The 25,425-nt window shown below is 48.5% G+C and overlaps 1 protein-coding gene across 1 annotated transcript in view; it reads left to right on the top strand.

Moving 5' to 3' along the window:
- PRKX (protein kinase cAMP-dependent X-linked catalytic subunit) overlaps nt 1-25,425 on the top strand; it is a 545,345-nt gene that overhangs the window by 357,861 nt on the left and 162,059 nt on the right. Inside the window, exon 5 of the mRNA XM_069640599.1 lies at nt 5,345-5,440. Within this exon, the coding sequence (XP_069496700.1) occupies nt 5,345-5,440 (96 nt within the window). The remainder of the gene's footprint in view (nt 1-5,344; nt 5,441-25,425) is intronic.

Genomic DNA, 25,425 nt, shown 5'->3' with positions numbered 1-25,425 from the left:
CACCGGTGGTTGAAGCCGCGCTGCCCCAAAGCTCCTAGTCCACCATATGAAGATTTGTCCCCATGTATAACAGAAGGTAAAACCTGCTTGGAGAGCTATGTTACGAGTTTTTTCTTAGCCTGCAGTTATGCTGTCTAGGCATAATGTAACCTGCAACAAAACAGAACTCTTAACGCCCTCGAAAGGTACTTATTTGGTCAGATACCTGCTGGCCAAACTTTAGTGGTTCCAAGCCCATTGAAGGAGAAGTAGAGCTGTGCCTGCTGCACTGGTCCTGCTTCACTATCCGTTGCCATGTGGCCATTGCAAGTGACTGCTAACACTACCAGCATTAGCACTCTGAATTGGATGTGAGACAGCCTGTTTAGTACTTTGTTAAACTCCCAAATACATTAAAAGTTAAGAACGTATGCTTAATGCTTATATGCTTAATGCTATACCTGCCACACATGACCTGAATCTATTGGTCAACACCTACGATTGCATGACCAAAGCCATAGACACCATTGCCCCGCTCAAACTGCGTAAAGGCAAACCCCAAGCACATCTGAACTCATGGTTCACTCCTGAACTCAAAACATTACGCTCAGATAAAAGAAAACTTGACACTGTGGAAATCGACCCCTTCTACAGAAAGTAAAGTCAACTTAACTATCACAGCCACCTACAAAAGCGAGATAATCTGCACCAAAAAAGAAATGTTCAACCTCAGAATAAACTGGGCAAGTTCCAGCACCAAAGAATTATTCAATATCCTAAACTAAAGGAATTAGAAAACCCTAATCCACCTCCAGATACCTGCACCAAGGACAAACCTTGGTGCACTAGCATTCAAAATGCTCTCGCTAACAAAATCACAGGACTCCAAACTGAAATAGCTGACAAACAAACCCAACTCGCCTCATGCAACCCCTCCAGCCCCACCTTGCCATCGACTGCACACTTCAACTCAGGCTTCAAATTCAACTGTTACCAATCCTGAGGTACAAAAAAATCATAGCATCACTGAAACCATTTAACTACCAAGGTGACAGCTGCCCTGCTCAAATCATAAAAGATGCATCCAGAGATTTATCCCCATTTATTACCAAACAAATAAACTCATAATTCGCCAGTATCTCAGTCCCAAGTAATCTGCAACAATCCTGGGTTCTCCCATTACTCAAGAAAACAAACATTAGATCTGTCTATCCCCACTAATTATAGACCCATGACTACAGTCCCCTTTTTACTGAAAATCTTAGAGTTTCATACCTACAAATTCAAGACTACTTGGAGAAATCCAACTACTAGGAACCCGTCAATCTGGCTTAAGGCCCCAACATGGAATGGAAACTGCCCTTGTTAGTTCTTAAAAGCCAAATAGACGAAATAAAAGACAAAGATAGAACTGCCATCCTACTTCTCTTAGACTTATCAGCAGCCTTTGATCTGGTTGACCATAATCTTATGCAACCACCTCATCGGCAGCACATTTCTCCAACTCTGCTGTCACATGGATTCAAACATTCCTCACAAATAGAACCATGCGTGTCTTCTCACCCACCGATGCAGCCGATCCGATCCCCATCACTTGCGGCGTTCCACAAGACTCTTGTGTATCGCCCACTTTGTGCAATAGCTTTACAAAGCCCCTATTTGATAAACTGGACTGTCTGGGTGTCACCTACACAAATTATGCAGATGACACCCAGATACTCCTAACATTATCAGGCTCATATGACCAAGACGTTTGTCGGATTAACAAAGTTTACATCATCATTGAGGCATGAATGGCCACCCATGGCTGTTGCCTGAATGATAAGACTGAGCTACTCCTTGTGGGATCACCCAATAACCTGGTGAAATTGAGTCCCAACTACAGCAGCAGCATCATCATCGATGGTAAAAATATGCACATAGCCAAAAATGTAAAAACTCTTGGGTTCTACCTTGATGCCAATACCAGTCTCACCAAACAAATCAACATGACTGCTTCTACCACCTCCTACACGGGTAAGCTGATCAGAGCCTGCAGACCCCTACTGTCCTCCAATAGCTGCCTCATACTGGCAAGAACACTTATTCAGTCCAAATTGGACTACTGCAACGGCCTATACATAGGAGCCAACAAATCTATAATCCACAAACTACTGGTAATGCAAAATAATGCGCTCAGAGCTGCATTAAATATACCGAGAAGACAGCACATATCGGCAACTAGAAAGTCCTGCAAATGGCTCTCCATTCACGAAACAATTGACCTAAAAACCATCTGCCTCACCTACAAAGCTCTGAACCACCAAGCCCCACCATATATCACGATAAATTTACCCTGAAATAGTCAACTAGAACCACAAGATCCACTAACACTTCTTGCCTAGTGGTGCCCAGGTTCAATCTAAAAAGAGCTGGCGGAACCAGTTTCCCGGTTCTAGCCGCCCAACTATGGAATACACTTCCACAGGACATTAAAATTAACCCACAATTCGAAAAATTCAGAAGTCACGTCGTCATATGGTTACTGAATAAAGAGTACCTATACCCACCTCACACCAGACACCTGTCCTTCCACCTGACACCTCGTATTACCACTATCCCTTGTGGTGATAAATCAATTTCCTGCATTATGTATGCGTAAAATGTATATTGTTTGTATTTACTACTCTGTATATATAACTGTATCTTGTAACCGTTATCTTCACCTTAAGCGCACAGATACCTCTGGGTCAGGTACACTATATGAATAAAATAAACAAACAAACTTTGTAGCTTTTTAAAATGACTGGTCAAGAACATGGGCTTTATGGAGCAAACAATCCTCGGCCACAATTTCCTTTTGTTTCCCCCTTTCAAATGAAAAGCTGTCATACAAATGTAGCAGGGGAAAGGTGCGAGAGCATTGTCCTTTACAAACAAATTTCAACAGGCTTTCCTGTGTTATCTTGGGGTTCGGCAGGGCATGTATTTTGTCACAGATTAATGATAGAAAGGCATGCTGAGTCAGTGGTTTTTGGGAAAAAAAGAAACTAGGCCGGAACTGTTGTAATAGGTTCTGCATTTGCTTGCTGCCTCAAAAGGCCATCTGGTTTGAGAACAAGCTGTTCTGTCTGTAGATCTCAGGTCCTAATAAGAGCCATCATTATCTCTAATTACAATATCTGACAGGGTGAAATCTCAAGGGATGAAAAATTAAAATTCTTGTCAATGATCACACTGCCGCACTTCAAATAGTCATTTATAACAAAATAATAACAAAACACAAAGCAACTAATTGTGGAAGCATGTAGTGAAAAAGTTGCAATTCTGAAGTCCTACAGCCAATACACCTTGGCTATGAAATATGTTTCTGCAATACCTTATTTGAAATCTAATGGAGTGGCATGGAAAAATACCGATCTATGAACTGATTACTGAAACTAATCTTCACATTCCATTCACGCAATCCTACCATCTTATTTTTCTATTGCATTCTAAATATCAAGGTATTTGGAAAGGAAAAGTGAGCAATGTGTGATGGACACTTGGCCAGGACTCTTCCCCTGTGTGCTAAGCATCTGGTGGCCCAGTATATGAGTGCAATTCTGCAGTAACCTCCTGCGTCTTTCCTGGCCACCAGCGCCTCTCCCCTATTTCCCCCTCGGCCATTGTCCCCAGAGCTGCACTTCCCTGCCCTCACAGTCCCCAACCCTGAATGCACCTGACCCTGCTTATCCTCTGCTTACTTCGCCACCCTTTGTGCAGTCTCTTCCTCATTGTCGCTCCAGGCCCCAGCTTTAGAAATAGTAAAGGGACTTACTACCTTAACTATTTCATTTGGCGCCCAACATGTTTTTTATTTGGGTAATGAATTGGGCATGCGCGATAACTGTCTGCGATTTCCCTTTAATAAAACCTGTTGGCCCCCACACTAAACCACTGGTGGTGTTCAGGGTGTTGATAGCCACCCACGTTCATGGTGAAAAGGTGTCTTAACTCCCCATGCGTGAGCAAAGGCTACAGTTGACTGGCTGTTACCGCCCCTGCCTGCCCCTGAACACGAACAAAGGTGACTGCTATACCCAAAACAGTGGAACAATTCCCTCTCCCGACCTCCTAAAATTAGTGGTTGGAGGCCCAGACCCTAGGAATTGTCAATGGCGTTGTGGGTAGATGTACCAAAGTGCTTTGACTGCTGTATCCTTGCAGTGCATGTCTGAGATTAATGTCTTCTTTCCGGCACACAGCAAGGAAATTGACAGTCGGCAGCAGTCCCCTGCCTTTCTCTTACAGAAGTGTTAGGAGTTACACTTGTGCCATATTCACAGACAAAATGGACAGACACTCACTGGATTGATATTTCCAGGTCATGTTTTTCAAATTCCATGGTGCATAAAAGCGAGATACGACAGAGCATACATTCTTTATTACCCAATGCCCAATTTGTGCTTCTGGTGAAGGACTTTGGTACCAGTCTGATGATTGGCACAATGAACATGGCATGCAGGATTTCCTTTGTTTAAACTTTAAGCGTTGTTGGGTCAATTGGAAGCAATAATGATGAACCCAGGCTCAGATGTAAACCTACTCAACAGTGGTGGCGGGAACATAATTGTGTCAATGACCTATGAATATAAAAAAGTGGGCTCTTCTTTTTAGACACCTAATGAAAATTATCAGTTTAAATGCGTGTGCATGCAGCAGTATATGTTGACTCCTAATATCGTCTCATTTTAAGACCGTTAAAGATAAAGGGAACGAAGAAGAGTAATGATCCTGAAGTTCTCACTTTAAATCGATCACCCAGATGGCTTGGCTGAGATCTCAACCAAGCTGCATAGATTTGGTTTATGTACAGGAGAAATCGCAGTACTTTTGATAGTCGCACAATCTTCAGCTGTTGTAGTCCATTTCACTTTATTATCCTTCGCCACTTGGCAGTCAAGCACGGTTTATAGAGCAGTAGGTTCTACTCGAAATACGCCTATAAGATTTAAATCTATTTCAAATGTTTACTGGTACATTACTCGCATTCAATAACTCCAGAAGCCTTAGTCCATAGGGCTCCCCTCATCAATTTTCAGTTTCTATAAAGACTAGCCCAGAGTTTTGTCTGGTTAGTCAAATTTAATCGATGGTTGAAGGAATTGGGCAAGATGATCGCAAGATTAATTTTTTTAAATCAAGATTCTTTGAACCATACTCTCAGATCTGCTTTTCTTCGACTGTGTTGTCTGTTAAAGAACCGTGTCACATGATTGTTTTTATTGTGAGATGTTTATTGTAAAGTTAAAGATAATTAGAGTACATAGTTCACAAAAATGCAGGAGTTCTATTCTACTGAAAAAGGTTTCTCAATCATAATGGCTCCCTTTTGCATTTACAGGTTTCCTCCCTTTTTTGATGACAACCCCTTTGGAATTTATCAGAAAATACTTGCTGGCAAAATAGATTTTCCCAGGCACTTGGATCTTTACGTAAAGTAAGTTTATTCATTCTGTATTTTTATTTTTGTGGGATTTTTGCATTTTGGAAAAGTTGATGGCCGCTTGATCCATTTAAAGTGTCATGAGGATATATCAGGGAATGATGGGCTTTGTGAACGATTTATTTTTCATTCACTCTCAAACATTCAACTCCCACTTTTTTTTATTCCAGCTTTTTATTCCAGCTTGCATTGTAGTCCATTTGTGTTTGAAATATCCTTTTCAAAAATACAAAAATTCCACTGCTTTGGATTTTTGAGGGCAAGAAGCTATCGGACTGTTTAAAATAAAAAAATGTATATTACTGAGCAAGTCTATATGCATTTAGCCATAGTCTTTCTGTTCATTACTTTTCTACTTTACGACTTGTACATAAGAATTAATTCCCTGAAAGGTAATTTCACTGAGTGGTGTAATCTGGAGAGATGACTTGTGACCACTGTTGGGTTTTGTCAGAGCGAAGGGCATAACCCGACTCCAGTGGGAACTGGGGATAACTTGCAAAAACAAGAACCCTTGATCCCACCAGGAATGATTTGTAATGTCCAAAAATCTAGAGCATTGTTTAATAACTGCATACCCCGTGGGGTTATGATATGGCAATCCTAAGAGATCACTGACATAACATGTGACTTTTTATGCAGTCTCTGATGTATTAGTGAAAACCATATAAATCTGAACTGAAATTATTTATTCAAAAATTTCACGAAATCAAAAATAATTCAAAAAATGTATCAAATAGGATTAATTCACTTGTAGCACAGACAACAATACCAAACAGACAAATACAAAGACAAAACTCCAAAACAATAGCACCCACAAAAGAATATTCCTAAAATAACTGAGACCATCTACACCTAGTCTGCATAAGAATGCATAAATCGAGAACAAATCTGTGATGGAACAATCACATATGCGGTCCTTAGGCCATCCCTATACTAAATAACAAAGGCCAGCTACTCCTTATCTAGAAGGGCCACTTTACCCAGGGTCAACGTATGGCTCAGGCAATAACTAAACATTGTATGCAATGCAAACTTAATTATACAATCGTATAAACATATAACAAACGTTTCGGCAGATCAGATGGCTATAAACGCCTTCATCAGGACCAAAGTGTATCATACCCTAAAAGCAAACCAAAACCTACATAAACATTTAAATAACAAACCACATTTAATAAAAAATTCAAGGATTGCCAAGCCCTCAACTGGAACATATAAGGAGATGAAACAACCACTCACCAAGATTAAGAAAAATATTGTTGTCATCCTATGTGGGAATGGAACTGGGCATTGCTGTGCTTAGCGTCTAGACGTTCCATATCCGAGAGATATCTAAAACCAAAACATATGCAGTCATGTGTAGTACCAAAGGGATCACTCACTGGGATTCGTCGGGAAGATGACAAGGCATGTTACCCCTCATACTCTTAAGTCCCGTCCCCTTTCCGCCATACTGCACGGGCGTCTCTTCCAAGGGACGGAAGACAACCTTTTTCACCAGAAAAAAAACCTTCTTACCCTTTAAATTTAGAGGCGCGTGGGGATGCGGCCCTGGGAGCATGTGCTGCCCTGAGACACCCTCTGGCGCCACACCCCAGTCCCCTTTTCTGCATCGACGGGAACGGGCCGAATTCACCAGCGCTCCTGGGTTTGGCTTCGCCCATGTAATTCCACGCTGGATACTTCTTCTCTTCTGTCTTTTTTGTCTTTTTATCATTCAGGTACTCGGTCCTCAGGCGTCAGACTCCTCCCCGGAGCTCTCCTCCTTCTACAGGGTTCAGCAGGTGCCCATCCTGCGACGGGCTCTTTCCGACTAAAGACCCCTACACCCTCTGTCTACATTGCCTTGGCCCAGACCACGGCTGGAAAACTTGTACCGCGTGAGACGCACTCTCCTCGAGGTCTCTGAAGAACAGACTAGCCAGGTGGAGGGAGCTCTTCCACAGAACGCCTCCAAAGGACTTTGTTTATCATTGATCCAAGCCCAAGGTAGGGCCACTCTTTTCCAGCACACCCCGCAGGGGAGACTCCTTCCCAAGGACTCGCGTGTGCAGGAGGGGCCGCTCAGGTCCTGGTACCAGCACAAATACCGAGGCTACATCAGCTACCGGCCGGCAGGCCTAGGATCCTCCCGGTGGCAGTGCTGAGGGGCTGAAAGGTTCTTTTACTGGGTCTTCATCAGAGGGGCTACGCCCTAATACCAGCAATATGTCTGATGGGGTACTTATACGCAGTTCTACCGGCAGATCCGCTGAGGGAAAAATGCCTACCGGACCTCGGCCTGAGGAACAGGGTAGGCCCCATGATCCACACTCGGAGTCCTGGATGAGGCGGGGCCCAGTGAGCCGAGCAACACGCCGCAGGCACGTGGAGGGCAGCTCGACAAGATGGCCACCGTGCCAGACATTCCAGACATCTGGCCTATGCCGCTTCAATGAAGGCACAGGAACGTGTGTCAAGGTGGGACTGGTGTCAACCAGGTATGTGGCCTACAGCTTACCCTTGCTTCGTGCAAGGCAGGTTCCCGCTGCGTCCGTATGGGCAGGGCATGCAACGGCTCCAGTGGCCGCCTGCTACCCCGTCAATATCTGTCATGGCCACTGGACAGAAAACACAGACCCCGCACCATCGGGGGACGAGGGTAAGGAGTAACACAACTTGTAATTGTCCCTTTGGGACAATAATGCATAAAAGGCCCAGCTGGACTCGGTCCTGGCGCCTTTGGCACCAGGCTCATGAACAAATGTAAGCTGACACACTTTATTTGGTGCAAAAGTACTTTATTTCACCTGCAGGAACTTCCACATGCATTTATTCGGGCGTGGCTGCTCTGGGGAGCTGGATTGCACGTGCCTCATCCTTTAGGAGTGGCAGGGTGGGGCTGGTAAGCCAAGGCTAATGGGTGTGGCCAGAACGAGACTATATAAGGCCGCCCAGCCTTCATGCAAGTGGTTCGCATTATTCTGCACCAATGGCAGCGTAACGCCTGAGCGCATCTTACCTTTTCATTCCAGCTACCAGCCTCGGCACTTACCTTGGGACCTGTTCTCGTCGGAACGCATCATCGCTGACTCTGGCATTCATCATCCATCTCCAGACCTCCGGAAAGCAGCACTTCAACCCCATCACGGCACGGCGAGCAGTTCATCCGAAGACGGCACCTGCAAGAGAAAAAGCTAAAGACCAGGTTAAAAATTACAAAGACATTACGTTTAAGGTCGCGCTTTTGACAAATCTTTACGCTCAACCATAAACCAACACTCACCTGCTGTTGGAGCATTGTGGGTTCCTTTCTCTTCCATTTTGGCCTCGCTTCATGCACCGCAACTACCGCAGGGCCGCAATTTCACCTGTTGGAAGAAAGCAGAAGAGAGACGTCATTAAAAGACACAGACAATAATCAGGCACTAACATCACAATATTTTAAAGCCATAAGACACTTACCATCAGGAGTGGCTTAGCCACAGCTGGTCTAGGCTGCCACGTACAATGGGCCAGTGAAGGAACTCGGTCCATCAATAAGCGCCCCTGCAGTGAGAAGCAGGACGGAGAGCTCATCATCATTAATCAACAGGTGAGCCTATATGGGTCGGCGCATGCTCACCACACTTTGGGAAGAAGGGTTCGAGAGAGACCACAGTCACATAGTAGCATTCTCACAATCTCTCATATCCACGCAGGAGCAGTGTCACCAATTGTCGCAGCCCACAGGATATGTGCAGGGGAAGAAACCAGACAAGGGTGATCCACTTCCATGGAGGGCTGCAACCGTGCCCCAACATCCCTGCAGAGACCAGGTGAGCGTGCCAATATATCCTATCGCCTATCACCAATCCGGCCTGTGAGGACAGGTTCTTTGAAAGGTTCCTCGGGCTCATGAAATCTCCTCGGATGGGTCATCCTCGGGGACGCCATCGGGGACATGCTCCCGCCAATGCCCCCGGTGCCGCAGGCCCCAGTACAAGTGCCCCTGTTCAGCCCCAGCAGCCCGCTCTGCCCCCCAACTGATTGTGCAGGCTTTTCGTACCATCCTCCGCTGCAGCCTTCGGCTCCGGTATCCACACCTCAGCACTCGGCTCCCAGAAACCCCTCCCCCCACCCCTCTCCCCGTTACCAGACCAACCGGACCCTCGGGTGGACACAGGTTCTTTGAAAAGGTCCTCAGGATCATGAAATCTCCACAGATGGGGGTCATCCTCAGGGACGACATCAGGGACTTGCTCCCTCCAATGGCTCTGGCACCGCAGGACCCTGTTCAGCCTCAGCAGCCCATTCCACCCCCCCAACCGATTGTGCAGGTGGTTCCGTACCTGCCTCCGCTGCAGGCTCCGGTCCCTGCAGCTCCTTGCACCACCACCACCACCCCCCCTTTCAGTGCTGGGCCCTCCAGACCCACAGGTGGACACAGATGAGGACAACCCTGGCACATCATTTTCAGCCAAGGCCTTCCACAAACGTCTGGCAGGGCTGGCAGAGTACTTGGGCCTTCCTCAACCCGAGGTCGAGCAACCAGCAGAGTGTCCTCCCAGAAGTCCTCATGCTACGTCCCGTTACCAGAACGGGGATCCTGATGGAGAAGGACGTTGTTGCCTTGACCAAGAAGGGTTGGCTCAAGCCTCACTCGGTCCAGCCAGTGAATAAACGCCTGGACACCAAGTACAGACAGATGGAGGGGGATACACTCTTGCTATCAGCCCATCCTCAGCCACACTCCTCTGTGATCGCTGCAGCATCACTATACTCCGAGCTTCAGTCATCCTCAGCCTCCTCCTCTTTGGCACTGCTAGGCAAGGAGGTGAAGGTCTTGGAGGCGTACGGGAAGAAGCTGCATTCCAACACGTCCTTGCACCTTTGTCAAGCCAACGCGGTTGCCATGCTGGCAGCCGTTAACCAGAGGCTCTGGCAGGAAATTGTGGATTTCCTCCCAGAGCTTCCGGCGCAGAGCCAATCCCGATTCAAGGCGGGATTCGCAGAGGCCAAGATGGTGGCTCAGGACATGAGAAGAACGGCCTGGCTCCGTGCTACGAAATTCAATCCGGATGTCCAGGAACGCATCTTAGACCTTCCGTTCGAAGGGGGTGACCTCTTCCACTCCACAACGGACGAGGAGCTTGATAAAAAGAAACGGCTCACAAACGGCCAACTCTTTATCCATCCTTACAAAGACCAAGCCCAAACCGTACACCCAGTCACAGCAGTGCTCTGAGGAGGGGCGTACGTACGGAGGGTTCCGCAGCTTCCAAGAGTAGCGGTCCAGGCAGCCTAACCATTCGCTGACCCAACATCGGCACAAACAACAAAAATGGAGGTGGGAGTAAGGGCTTTTTCCAGTTCCCCCTCCTCCGCAACAGCCTCAGAGGGAAAGAAGGCATGACACGCCCCTCCGTGCCCACGTGTCTCCAGTAGGGGGCAAGCTTTCCCTCCATGCACAATTCTGGCGCCAGAATTTCGCAGACCCCTAGATCCTCTCGGTAGTATCCATGGGGTAACGCCTCCCTATCACAGCCTCTCCTCCCTCTTCCCCTCCACTCCCACAGGTTGAGACAGCAACTCTTTTGGCAGAGATCCAGTCGCTTGGCGAGAGCCAGGCAATGGAGGAAATCCCAGCCTCCCCTTGAGGCTTGGGCTTTTACTCCAGGATTTTCACCATTCAGAAAAAGAACCAGGCGGCCCTGAGAGTTGTGCGGCACCTTTCCACACTCAACCTCTCCCTTCCTCTACAAAAATTCGAGATGGTTATGCCAGCTTTGATAGCGGAGACATTGTGCAAAGGAGACTGGATGTGCTCCCTGGATCTGAAGGACGCGTACCTACACGTCCTGATATGGCAGCGTCATCATTCTTTTCTACGATTCAGGATAATGGGCTACCATTTGCAATACAAGGTGCTTCCTTTCGACCTTAACTCGGCCCCTAGGGTCTTTACCAGGCTGATGAATACAGTGGTGGCCCTCCTCAGGGCGCAGGGCAACTACATCTACCCGTACCTCGACAACTGGCTCATCAGGGCGACATCTCCTGAAGCTGTACACCACACTTCACAAGCTGGGTTTTTCACTCCACCTCAAGAAGTCGCAGCTGCAGCCTACGCAGAGACTGACCTTCTTGGGTCTCATTTGGGACACGTGCTCCGAGAAAGTCTTTCCTTCGAAGGACAAGATCACAGCCATCAAGAGGGTCTCGGTGCACTTCCTCAGCATAGAAGTGACCTCGGCCTGGTGGTACCAACACCTTCTGGGTCTCATGGCAGCACTCCTCTTGGCCGTCCTCCACATGGGCCTCGGGATAAGGAGAATACAGCTGCACGTTGCAGCATCTTGGAACCAGGAACAGGGCTCTCATTCAGAGATGATCAACGTTCCTCTGTCGCTTCACCCGGACCTCACATAGTGGTCCAGGGACTGCAACCTGCGGACGGGCAAGCCTTTCCAGCAACCTACCCCACAGGTCATCATCACCATGGGCTCTTCTCTCGAGGGTTAGGGGGGCACCCTGGACAACCACTGCGTCCATGGCACCTGGACCCGGCAGGAGTACCACATCAATTAGCTGGAACTGAAGGCCATCTGGCTGGCGCTCGGAGGCTTCCTTCTGGTTATCGACGGCAAGGTCTTCCTCATTCAGACAACTAACTCAACCAGCATGTTCTATGTCAACAAGCAAGGAGGTACCAGATCTCCCCCCCCCCCCCCCCCCCCACTGTGCAGGCTGGCAGTCAACATGTGGGAATGGGCCCTGGAGAATAAAATCTACCTCACGGCCATCCACCTGCATGGGGAATCCAACCTGGAGGCAGACAGGCTCAGCAGACTGGGAGCGGACAACTACGAGTGGCAGTTGAACGACCTAGTACTGCAGGAGATCTTTTAAAATTGGGGACACCTCAGGTGGACCTCTTTGCCTCATTGAGCAACAAGAAGTGCCAACTGTTCGCCTCCTAGCAGGGTCAGGGCCCGGGCTCCCTTGGCGATGCATTCCAGATCCGGTGGGACGGAATGACAGCATACGCCTTTACACCCAAATCGCTGATTAACAGGGTGATATGCAAGATCAAGGAGTCTCCCCACCTCAGCATCATTCTAATAGTTCCATGATTGTCAGCCAGGCCATGGTTCTCGGAACTGCTCAGCCTCTCTGAGAGGCCTCCCATTTGCCTTCTGACGGGCCCAGCACATCTTCTGGTGCAACAGGGGGGGGCAGAGTCATCCACCACGCGCTAGAGAAACTAGCCCTCTCAGCGTGGTTCCTAAACAGGTCACGTTAGGACATCTCAGCCTCTCACAGGCTAATCAAGAGATCATACAGGGCACCATGAGCAAATCTACCAGGGCCCAGTATAAGAGCAAGTGGACCAGGTTCTGCCACTGGGCAGACTCTAAGGGATTCAACCCCCTGGCATGTACTCTGGACGACAAGCTCTCCTTCTCGGTGCATCTTGCCCATTCAGGCGGGCAGGTAGACACTTGCTGCACCTACCTGGCAGCCTTTGGAGCTTACAGAAACTCTGAGGAGATCTTTTCCTCTTCCAACCCAATTGTCAAACAGTTGACGTGTCTCGCCAGGCTCTACCCGCCCATCAAGAGGCTGCACCCTGTGTGGGACCTCAACATAGACGCAACAGTCTGGGGCAAGAATAACTAATATCAACAAAAAAGGGGGGGTACTGGTGCATAATGGATTGGCCCTATTAGGTTTAAATTATTTAAAGCAATTACCTGGTTCAATCCTGTTTAACCACAAGGGTTATGACTACTACATTCAGTTATATAGAACAAAGACACCTTGTCAGCCCCAAGTTTTCAAAAAAAACAAAAAGATATTGAGAATAGCATCTTATAAAAAAAAACAGAGGAATAAATAAATATCATTTAACAAGTTATAATTGAAAAAAACGTGGAAATGAACAAGGAATTTACACACAGTGAAGCCCAACATAGAGGGGCGTGTTAAATTAACAAAGGTATCAACAATTACACATTCTTGAAAGTAAATATGAAATGCCTGAAATCAAAGAAAAAATGGGGGAGGAGGAACAAAGCTGAACAGGAAAGAATGTATATGTTATTTGCATGCTCAGTTTATCCATAGGTCAGAAACAAAGCTTATTTTTTTAAACCAATTAAGTATTTCTGACTAGGTTGTTACCTCACAACAAAGCAAGAGACAGAAAAAGAAAAAAAAACATTTTGTATAAACGGAAAATACATCCTTGTTTCAAGTTGAGATGAAAACCCAGAATTGGAATTGTTCTAATCTGGGGTTGGGTCTGCCAATGCAAACGGGGGAGATCAGGAGGAACCTCAAAAGGTGTTCCTTCGGGGGTGGGCTTTCAGTGGTCCGAGGTCCAAATTAGATGAAGTAGTCTATGAAGGACCTTCATTCCCCCTCTTAACAGCAATGCGTTTCGGCGGTTGTAGACAGATAGAGATTTCTCTTCAAAACAGAAGAAAATGACCGCCTTCATAAGGGCAGTGGGTAGCAGGACCCTGTGTTATAAGGAGAAGGAGAAAAATAAATAAAGAGATGCTAAAGGGGAGACAGCAAGATAGAGGGCGGAAAATGTGTCCGTCGTAGTGTCGAAATTGATATATACAAGTATGAAATGTAGAGTAACGTGATTGCGTAGTTGCAGGGCTTCCGCATGTCAAACTCTTTTTGTCACCTTCGGCAGATCAAGACCGGGTATCAGGCCTACAAGGCCTCCATAGCCAGTTGGATGGTCTTGCCCATCAAATAAGCTTACGAGGGACAGCATAAGCCACTGCCGGCCAACATGCACACCCAGGCGGTCACAGTCAAGGCAACGGCCATCGCTTTCCAGCAACATATCCCCTGGCAGGTCATAAGCAGGGTGGCCACATGGGCCACCCCTTCGGCTTTCTGCAAGCACTACTGTTTGGATGCCGACTCTAGATCAGACACAGCCTTCGGACAGGTGGTTCTTAGAAGCCTGTTTGCTTAAGGATGGTCTCCTCTCCACCCTGGGGCTACACTCAGTTGTCATCTCCCATGCAGTATGGAGGAAAGGGGACGGGACGTAAGAGTAATTATAAGTTACTCACCATAGTGACTAACGTACTCTTAGGCCTCTTTCCTCCATACGTCCCACCATCCTCCCCCCTAATAAAACTGGTGTCGGGCAATGTTAATCTGTTGACGTGTCTATGGGGACTGAGGTCTGGCGCCGGAGAGCAGAGTCAGGGCAGCGCATGCTCCCAGGGCCGCACCCCCGCGTGACTCTAGATTTAAAGGGGAAGAAGGTTTTTTCTGGTGAAAAAGGTTCCGTCTCCCGCCCCATGCAGTCCCATGCAGTATGGAGGAAAGGGGACTAGGAGAATGTTAGTCACTACGATGAGTAACTTAGTTCATTTCACTAGGGTTCACAACATAGGTCATGAGCTCGTTGTCCAGTGGCTTGATGTCACCTAATTTGCAGCTGTGCTAATCTTTGAACATTTCATTAGAGCCCATAGTATAGGGTGAACCAGAATCCACTAATGCCCTTAGTCTTTCCAACAGCCATCATGTCTACCATGGGCGCACTACACTCCTCCCTTTTCCAGTCCAGATTTGACAATTACCTGACTACACTGCTTTAACCCCCCTCCTACCCCACATTAGTAATCAGTTTATTGCTCTCCTGCTCAAACTTGGCACTTGACTCTCATACAAATGTCCCCTCTTATTCCATGGCCTGCATGCCCCTTTTATTGCTGTAAACTCTTGTGATGTTGCAATGTGACGGGATACCCCTAACGGTAATATACGAATTTGCCCTTAGCTGCCATACTACAGGGCTCAATCTGAACCACTTCATCCCCCCCCCCCCCCCCCCCCCCCCGCCCACCCCAGTGGATTTTTCCTGTCCCAGAGTTTTCTACCACATTGATGCACACCTTTGCCCTAAGTGTTGATATAAATTAAGACCTTGTGTTGTGAGCTCATACCGCTAGCGATATTCGGTGCCTCCTTCAACATCGGATTTCTTGTCAACCATAGTCTCTTCCTGGATTTTCTTGTTCAACTCTTCATTATCTTATGTTTAATTCACACCTTCAACTCATGTGAAATTGCACTTGGCTAACAATGTCCTCATGTTAGCCACGACGTTGGCAAGTTTCATTACATCCTTGTGGTCCCGAAGAATGTGTAATGCTCAAGTAGCATGTTTTGTTTTAACATTTCCCCAGCTTTATCATCCTGCAATCAGACGCGTTAGGCTCCAGTACATGTTTTTACATATACGCAGACTTTAAGCAGCCAAACAGATCATGATTGGCATAACTTATCTTCAGGAAATTCCACATCACTACTCGGTGCGAGATTTAATTTATCTTAACCATGCAGTCCAGCCCGCAGTAAAAAACACAGCTCCCAGTCTCAATTGTTCATCAGTGAGAAGAGGAAAACAGTGTTTTTTTTTAATGTATTAAGAACTTCATAGCATGGTAACTACTTAATTGTGGTATGGTTTCCAGTAGGATGACATTTTAAGGAACACCTCCTTCAGCCAATGTTGCTGCAGGGCAAGGCTTTAGAGATTGTACCCTGTGTTCCAAGAATCAATTCAGTCAAGGACTTTCCGTGCACTCCGCTCTTTCAGATGCCCTGCTGTATGGAGATCCCAGTGGAAAGTAGATTGTTGGCACCTGGCCTCACTAGATGTGCTGGGCACTGTGAATGATGGCTGTGGGTAAAACAGCACTCCTACAAGCTCGTCTTCCAGATTCACCACTCCGCATCCACACTCAAACCGCTTGCTTCACCATGGCAATCAGGATGATTGGCAAATGTTTCCAAACAGCTGCTCACACAGGGAGAGAACCCCCGCAGCATGGCTCTTACAGACACCATGGCCATGTGAAGATACCTCTAGCTGTACCACATTGACTGCAGTCATCAGCAGCCCTTGCAGTGGGTCCCTGGTGGAGCAGTTTTTGAGCTGGTTGCTGATTTAAGATGGCAGGAGGCATGGGCAGGAGGGTCTAAGTTATTTCTTAATAATGCACCCCACAGTTAAACCGCGGCCATCCATAAACATCCATTCGCCAGCACCGGTCATTCTACTGAATGCTCCTCCACCATAAAATTCCAAATCCCAAACCTGATACCACATGTGTACAAACATCCACAGCTCCCATCCAGCTTACTTGGTGCTTACATTTCGTACATCACAGCAGTATTCCTATTATACATTTATTTTCTAGGCATCAAAGTGTACGTGTGTAGGTTAGGCAGGCCTGTAGCAATTCCCTGTTTACATGTGTTCTATAACCTGGTTAGTGATAGATATTCGTCTCAAGCATGTTTTACTTATTTCTATCTACACAAATAAACAGATTATGCTTGGACCAGAAGCTGCTTTTGTTTTCCGGTTTAGCACCGAATGATGCCACAAGGCTCCAGTCTACTCTTTCGGTTACCTTGCCTAATGTGTCCCAATTGACTTTGCTTCCTGTAATCATGGTTCCAGTAGCCATGCCTTTAGTTGTGCAACATTGATGTGCAAGTTAGTTCCTACACATCTGGTAACAGAGAAACTACAATCAATTGCTGAACACTAGCTGTTCTACGCTGTTCTACGCTGTTCTATTTTATTCCAAAGTCTCTGCCTTAAATTGAAGTAAGTTAAGGCAAATCCACAATGTGGACATTCAAACCTGCTGTCATTCCTAGATAATTTATTTGAGCTGTTTCATTTGGTCCCTCTAGGGCACAATTCACAAAGTTTTGGGGAGGAAGGATACTTTGGGGGGCAACATGTCTGTCTTGTAAGAAGGACAAGGCAGCACAATACAAGTTCGAATCCCGATCCCACGTTTAGAAACCACTTGCTGGTATTCAGCGGATTATAAATGAAGAAATAAATAAATAAAGCGGATTTCTTCATTTAAAAACATTATTGTAATACATTGGACATTGAACATACGTTTTTAATGGATATGAGAAGTGTGCAAAATGTTTAATTTAAGCATAACATTCATGAATTTTAACCAGATGCTCCGCAACACCAATTTTGTGAGACCACTTTAGATTACAGATTATATCCTTTGATTGTGGGTTGGGACATTTGTTTGGCGTGGATCTGACAGGTGAGGGAGTTTACCCACCTGTACATTTGAGAATTGCTCAATTAGTGCAGGCATCCATATTAATAACACTGTAATTTCTTATGCTACATGTTACTATTTCTCACACTTTGTATAGTTTCAGTAATCAGCACTTTAAAACAATACTTGGTGCTTGTAGTGAGGGTAGACTAGTATTCGGGAAAATCAACTTTTGCAGCTTTTTTACATCCTTGCTCTGGTGTCGACCACACAAGATATACCTGTGAAATGTGGCCAGGAGGTTTGTGTACTTCTGCAACATAACGAATCGCCAAGTTTTACCGACTTAATGAATGCAGCCGAGGTCATGAGTGCAGCCTTTTTAGGTTTCACGATGCATCCTTCTGACCAGTTCAGACCAGTTCTACACAGTTTTTACCAGACTTTTCAGAGCAATTTTCTCATGTCTAATGTTTTGATGGCATAAAAGTTACCCCAAGACTGAGTTTTTAGTAATTTTTTGAATTTCTAGTACCACTGTTCCCCTAGAGCACAAAATGGCGTTTCCCAATGTCTTTTATCTGCCCTCTCTTTTTATAGTCCAGCATTTCTTATGGTCCTCTGAGCCTGGGACATTACTATAGCAATAATCATGCCCCACACAGGCTTCACTGGACAGTAATTTCCTGAGGCCCAAGTTATAAGACAAAGTGTGACTATTGCCATTATCCCTCTGGGTTTATCACCGAGGGGCCTGAAAGCAATGTATTTGTATGACATAACCTGTCATGAAAGTGTGCAATCTGTTTTTTATTTTTTTATTGCAAATTCTCACCCAGCATGGCCGCCATAGAAACAAACCTACATCTTTTTCTTGTATTCCTGGCTTCCCGGAGAAGTGATCTGACAGTTGTGAGGAGATAGGTTACCCGCCATTCAATACCCACCATTTAATTAATGTGTAGGTGCCCTGTGCATCTACTGTTTCAAGGTGGACAAAAGCAGATGATTCTAGAGTCATTGCTGGGTGATGGATGTACGAGTGGTAAGTCCTGACAAAAAAAGGGAGAAGTGATTACTACCAACTCGAAAGGCCATTGAAACATTTTGATGTTGAATGTATTGTACCCAGAAGTTAAATAGACGAGTTATGTATCAAGAACACTTCAGGGACTCATTATCAAAGGAATAAAAAAAGTCTCATACTTCATCTCACAAGACACCAGACTGTTAAGTAGAGGACACTTTATTATGATGATTAATGGCCGCTGGAGACTAGGATGAGAGGAAGTGAGATTTGTGAAAGGTATGATTGGATAACTGGACAATGTGCAATGTATATATTACCAATTGTCATATTAAATCCACATGATTAATTGTGTAATGTGCACTGATTATACTATTCGGTCTTAAAATTGAGATTTTTATATAAATGTTGTACTAATTGTGTTAATGAAATGTTCATAGATTGTATACATTTTTTTTTTGAAAGATTAGGGTCTTGTAATAGTGTTGGTAGCGTTCAAGCCCTTTTGAGTAAGATTACAAATGCACATGTAAATACATGGAGCAAAACAATACAGCTGTTTCGCTCAGCTTATAGAAATGTTACTTCCCTTCAACCCCTAGGTGTTACCGGATAACACAGGCTCCCAGGATAGGTCAGTTTGTGGGTTGCATTTAAGGCCCCAAACAGAAGTCCCTTTCACCTAAACAGCAGCATTTAAACACTGCAACAAAAACGGCCTGGCTTTTTTGTTTTTGTCATGTAAAATTAAAGGACCATGGGGAAAGGGGCCTACCTGTCTTTATCAATGGGCCATGAGCAATGTAATTCACCCAAGACGGAGCAATCAAAGAATCTTGTGACATGGAAAGCCGGATTTTTATACATTAAAAGCAAAAACGGCCTGCACAGGTGTTTGCAAATAAACAGCTTTAAAAAGCCACAATGGAAAAAGATATCGCTGCTCACAGGAAAATGTCAGGAAAGCAAAGCCTGATGTGTGGGATGACCAAAGCAAATGTAGATTATCTTTCACCCACAGAACACCAGTGACCGTTGGAGAGACACTTACTTAAGGAAAAACCTGTTCTGGCTGGATGCAGAAACTTCACAATGGTAAAGCCCCACTCCAGCTGGATGGCTCACCTCCCATCTAATGATGCCCTGCAATAGAATCTGCTTCTGCAGGTGTTGAAAACCCACTGTTCCCCATAATGGCTGTACCTGAAGGCAGTTAAAGCAAGGGACTTAAAGGAAGAATCATCCCTAGCTGAAGCATGACAAAAAAGGTGTGAACCCTTGTTCTCCAGCATGGGGTCTGGCATGGATTCACATGCTCATGAATATTCCCCGTCGTCAGGCTGGGAATCCTCGGTAAAGAAAAAATCAGTTTCGTTTCTGAACTGTCTTTCTCCTAATAACCAATCTCTGGTCTCGGGTCATACTGCCCCCAGCCAATGACTGCCCTCTACCTAAGCCCCTCATCTGGCAGCCATCTTCAGATTTTTACCACCCGTTCAAGTGCTGGGAGTCCTCGTGCTATAGCTCTCGAGCTTTTACTGCGTTTTGCGATTTTTCTAAGAGTTAAACCTAATTTATTCAGTCAATCGAGCCTCAAGCTCCACCGTTCCTACTTCCGATCAACAGGGACGGGACCCATTTCGGAATTTTCTACGCCCCACAAGGGCGAAGTTTTTGTCGAGTCCCGCTTCTTTCAGGATTCCAGAAGATTCTTGGAGGCCTACCCCGCGTGGACATGTCCCAGGAAAAAGGGAGCACAACACCCGGATCCAAGCTGTTTAGGAACTGCCCTTGATGCAGATTGCAGAATGTCTTCAAGGAGGACGAGCATTCTAGATGCCTCTACTGCCTTCACAAAGACAAAAGTACGAGAACATGTGCAAGAACATGTCGGAACGGACCATGAAGTATCCGCGGATCCGCCTCACCAACTGGCTGAAGGGGAAGAGCCCAGCAGCAGGTGAGAAGAGGTCCGAGCGGTCTTCTAAGACCTTTTGAGGGCGCCCCAGCGACAGGGGCCCAACAAAAGGCAAAGCACCGCGAGTCCACAGGCACCGGGAGCGCCGAACGGTCGGGCTCCTCGGCTGCCAGGCAGGGCACACTTTCACCAATGCTATCAACCACGAGCCAACGCTCTGGCTCGGGGGGGGGTGGGTGGGAGGGAAGTCGGAGAACCCGGGTAAGCTTTGGGAGAAGCCCCGCTCGATCCCGACATAGACAGCCGAGGGGGAGCGAGGCGGCGACCCTCCCCCCAAGGTGAAGGCCTCAAGCGTGTCCAAAGTCGTCAAGGCTTTGATTCACCCGGCTAAGGCCTCTATCGAGGGAGTCGTGGTGGCCCTGGCAAAGCCTGTGGAGGCTACCCCCGTGGAGGCGACCTCGGGGCCCAGAGTTTCCCTGCTACCGCGTTGGGAATCCTCTTTTCAGCCCATCGATAAGACCCCTGTGGAAAAAGAGGGGGGGGCCGGTGGCCATCACTGACACGGATACAGCCTCTGAAGAGAAGCTGGCTGAGGTCGTGAAGATCCTGTACAAGAGGTCCGAGGAAGTCCGGTCCCACGGGAGGGATCCCGACGAGGCAGACGAAGAAAGCAACAGTGACTCCACTCCCCAACCGTCGCAGCGGGTGCCTGGGCCACAGGACAGCTCAGGAGCAATCTTGATGGCTATCCAGGCCTTGTGCACAGAGATAAGGACAAGGTTGCCCTTACCTCCAACGGACGACCCAGCGGAGCCTGGACTGTCAGGAAGCCCTCCAAGCAAGCGGAGGAGAACTCTTCCCCCACCGCCCTTCCAGCCTACGCAGCCCTCAAGGCCTTCATCCCCTTTCCCAGATCCAAGGAATGACACGGGAACAGAGACGGCTATGACGGGGACAGATGACAACGGTGGTGACGACTGGATGGGCCTTCCATCCCCACCCCCCTCTGGGCTTCCCCGCCCGATGAAATTGGCTCCTTCCACGCCATGATCGCCAGGGCATCCGAGCTCTTTCAACTCTGCCCAGTGGAACAGAAGAAGGAAGGTTTCCTCTATCAACGGCGTGAGGCCAAGAGGAAGACGGTCCTCTGAGTCCCGTTGCTTGACTTCATCTGGGACGAGGGGCTGGAGCTCCTGAAGAACTCGTCCACGACCCCTGCCAAGAGAGACTGGTACGAGAAGAAGTACCGGGTCCCGGATTCCACCCCCATGTGCCTTAGGGCGCAGCCGAACCCAGATTCGGTTGTTTCGGCGGCAGCCAAGAAAAAAGCGGCGGGGCGACGGCTTCAACTTCGACCTCCCCGCCGGACGACGAGTGAAAGAAATTTGATGCCATGGGACGACGATTAAAACGGCCAACGCCCTTGCGATTGTGGCCTGCTACGACAGGAAGCTGTGGTTTAAGATCGCTCCGCTGGACTTCCTCCCGGACGACAAGAGGGCTTAGGCCCTGGAGATACTGCAGGAAGGTGAGGTGGTGTCGGACCACGCCATAACGTTGGCCACAGACATTGCTGACACCGGCTTCCGCCAGATGGGCAACGGTGTTTGCCTCCGCCGGCGTGGTTGGCTCAAGGCAACCGATTTCCACCAGGACGTGCAAACCAGAGTTTTGGACATGTCTTTCGATGGAAACAACCTGTTTGGCAAGACAGTGGATGAGTCACTTCAGGCCATCAAGGCTGACACGGAAAGGGCGCGGGCCTTGGGAGTTTAGCAACAACGATGGCCGCCCTTTCGGAACTACGGAGGCAAGCAAGGTGCCTCCAAAGGATTCGGCGGCGGCTCCTCGACGTACAGCCAGGCGGCCCGCTCCTCTTTGCAGGAGGCCTACAGAGGACCCGGCAAGTCAGGAGGATCTTGTCCTCATCAAGGAGGCCAAGGTGGCAAGGCCACTACCAAGCAGGACTGAACCGGCCATGGCGTCAGGCCCCCAATTGAGCACCCCGGTGGGAGGCCGGCTGGCGAAGTTCGTCAACATGTGGGAGTCCATCTCCACCGACCGATGGGTGCTGGATACCCTGGCCCGCGGGCACAAGTGCCCTCACATTCTTCCCGTGGCCAGGGAGGAAAACGTCCCTCAACTGCTGCTGGAAGTAAGGGTGATGCTAAAAAATAGGAGCCATCGAGCTTGTCCCAAAGAGGCTCTGGGGCTCTGGAGTGTACTCGCGATACTTCTTCGTAAGGAAGAAGACCGGCGGCTGGTGACCTATCCTGGGCATTCGGCGCTTAAACAAGTACATCAAGTCCCAAAAGTTCCAGATGGTCACTCTCCAGCACACGCTGGGACAGCTGGAGGAGGGTGACTTCCTATCGTCGCTCGACTTGGAGGATGCTTACTTCCACATCCCCATTCTAAAAAGACATCGAAAGTTCCTCAGATTCGTAGTCCAAGGACGGCACTACCAGTTCAAGGCCCTCCCCTTTGGGTTGAAGTCGGAGCCCAGGGTATTCAAGTGCCTAGCACCAGCAGCGGCACGGCTGCGCCTGCAGGGGATCCACGTCTACCCCTACCTGGATGATTGGCTCATTTGAGCAAGGACAAGAGAACTCGCCGTCGGACACACAGCGAAGACCGTCCAGCTGCTCGCAGATCTGGGATTTTCAATCTACTACGCGAAATCCCACTTGGTCCTGTCACGTCGCACTGTTTCTGGGAGCCAGGCTCGACACAGTGGTGCAATTGGCCTCTGTCGGAGGAAAGGACGAAGTCCATCCTGGGCAAAGTGCAACGACTGTCGGCAATGGACGTGGCAAGGGTGAGGTCCATCAAGTCCCTTCTCGGCATGATGTCCTTGTGCATCGACCTAGTGCGCATGTGCAGGCTGCGGATGCGTCCACTGCAAGAGTTTCTCGACGCCCGTTGGATGCAAGCGGCAGGCAGCTTCGAAGACAGGATCTCGCTCAACGAGACCTTCCGCCAAGCAATCCGGTGGTTGTGCACCCACGCGCATCTCGCGGCAGGGATGGACTTCCAGACCCCCGCACACCAAGAGAAGGTGACGACAGATGCCTCCCTGGAGGGATGGGGAGCGCACACCGGAGATCTCCACGCAAGAGGCCTTTGGCTCCTGCAGGAGAAGTCACTACACATCAACGTCCTGGAGCTCCGAGCCGCGTTCTGGGCCCTCAGGTCGTTCCTTCATCCCTCAAGGGCAAGGTGGTGAGGATCTTCACTGACAACACCACCACAGTGTTCTGCATCCGGAAGCAGGGAGTCACCAGTTCCCCAGCCCTATCCAAGGAGGCCCAGGATCTGTGGCATTGGGCCGTCGCCCAAGGGATGTTTCTGGTACCCTTCCACCTGGCAGGAATAAAGAACACCATCGCTGACTCACTCAGTAGGGAGCTACGCTCGTGCCACAAGTGGGAACTGCGGCAGGATCAAGTGGATCTGCTATTCCAATGATGGGGCAATCCCCAGATCGACTTATTTGCGACGGCGACGAACGCCAAGTGCCGGAGGTTCGCCAGCAGATTTCCCCAGACGGGGAGCATGGGCGATGCTTTCTCATTCCCCTGGGACGGCCTGTTCCTCTATGCGTTCCCGCCGTTGCTGCTGCGACTGATCAACCGACTCAGACGGTCCCGGTACAGGAGGATCCTCGTCGCACCAGCGTGGCCGAGACAGATATGGTTCCCGGACCTTCTGGACATGACAGCGTCCCCCCCAGTCAAACTGCCGACGGACGAGGATCTCCTCTCCAGACAAGGAGGCGCCATCCTCCACCACGACCCAGGGTCGCTGAACTTGCAGGCCTGGCTCCTGCAGCACTAGAACTTGGAGGGTATGATATCCCGGCGGACTGCAAGGAGGTGTTTGCAAAGGCAAGGGCGTCTTCAACTCTCAAGTGCTACGGACATTAATGGAAGAGGTTCTCTGTCTGGTGCCGTGCACAGAAGATTAACCTTCTGTGGATTACAGCCCCTCAAGTGCTGCCGTACTTGTTATTGCTGGCCTAGGCGGACTGGCCCTTGCCTCCTTCAAGATCCATCTGGCGGCTATCTCCCGCTACACCAGAACTCCAGGCGCTCATCCCTGTGGTCCCATCGTTTGTGAAGGAGATCATGAAGGGACAGTTCCGATCCTTCCCGCCGGTGAAGGCTGCGGCCCCGGCGTGGGAGCTCAACGTGGTGCTGAACAGGCTCATGGGGCCGCCATTCGAGCCTCTGCATTCGGCTCCGTTGAAGTTCCTATTTGGTAAAGCTCTTGGTTCTTGTGGCCATCACCTCCGCACGACGAGTGGGAGATCCAGGCCCTCTTGTAAGCCCCCGTACCTGACTTTCCACGAGACGAGGGTGGTGCTGAGGACGCACCCCTCCTTCATGCCCAAGGTGCCGTCGGACTTCCACCTCAACGAGCCCTTGGTGTTGCCTGTTTTCTTCCCGTCACCTTCTTCGCCGGCCGAGAGGACTTTGCACTCGCTGGTTATAGCTAGAGCGCTGAAGTTCTACATGGACCGCACAAAGAGTTTCCGGAAGACATCACAGCTGTTGTGATCTTTGGACCTGTGAAAGCCTCTCGAAGGCTTCCATTTCCAGATGGCTCTCCAGCTGCATCATGCACTGTAACCGGTTGGCAACCCGACCGTTGCCCGGCTGTCAGAGAGCCCATTCGACCAGAGCGATCGCTGCTACCGCAGCGTTCCTATCTGGCGTGCCCCTGCTGGACATCTGCAGGGCTGCTACGTGGAGGTCAACGCACACCTTCACGAGATTCTACTGCATCAACCGGGATTCCAGGGAGGAGTCCAGAGTTGGCCAAGCAGTGCTGCGCGACCTGTTCGCCTGAAGGTGGGCCTGGTGAGGAGGTAAGAGATGCTTAATGTTGAGTGATGAAATGCTTAATGTTGAGCCTTGCCACCTCCCGTGGTTGTGCATGTGTGTACTGCTATGTATTCTTGTATTCATGAGCATGTGAA

Source organism: Ambystoma mexicanum, chromosome 7q (assembly GCF_040938575.1).
Source record: "Ambystoma mexicanum isolate Mex_15411 chromosome 7q, UKY_AmexF1_1, whole genome shotgun sequence".
NCBI lineage: Eukaryota > Metazoa > Chordata > Amphibia > Caudata > Ambystomatidae > Ambystoma > Ambystoma mexicanum.
The sequence above is the reverse complement of the archived record's forward strand: the minus strand, read 5'-3'. Positions and strand labels throughout refer to the sequence as shown.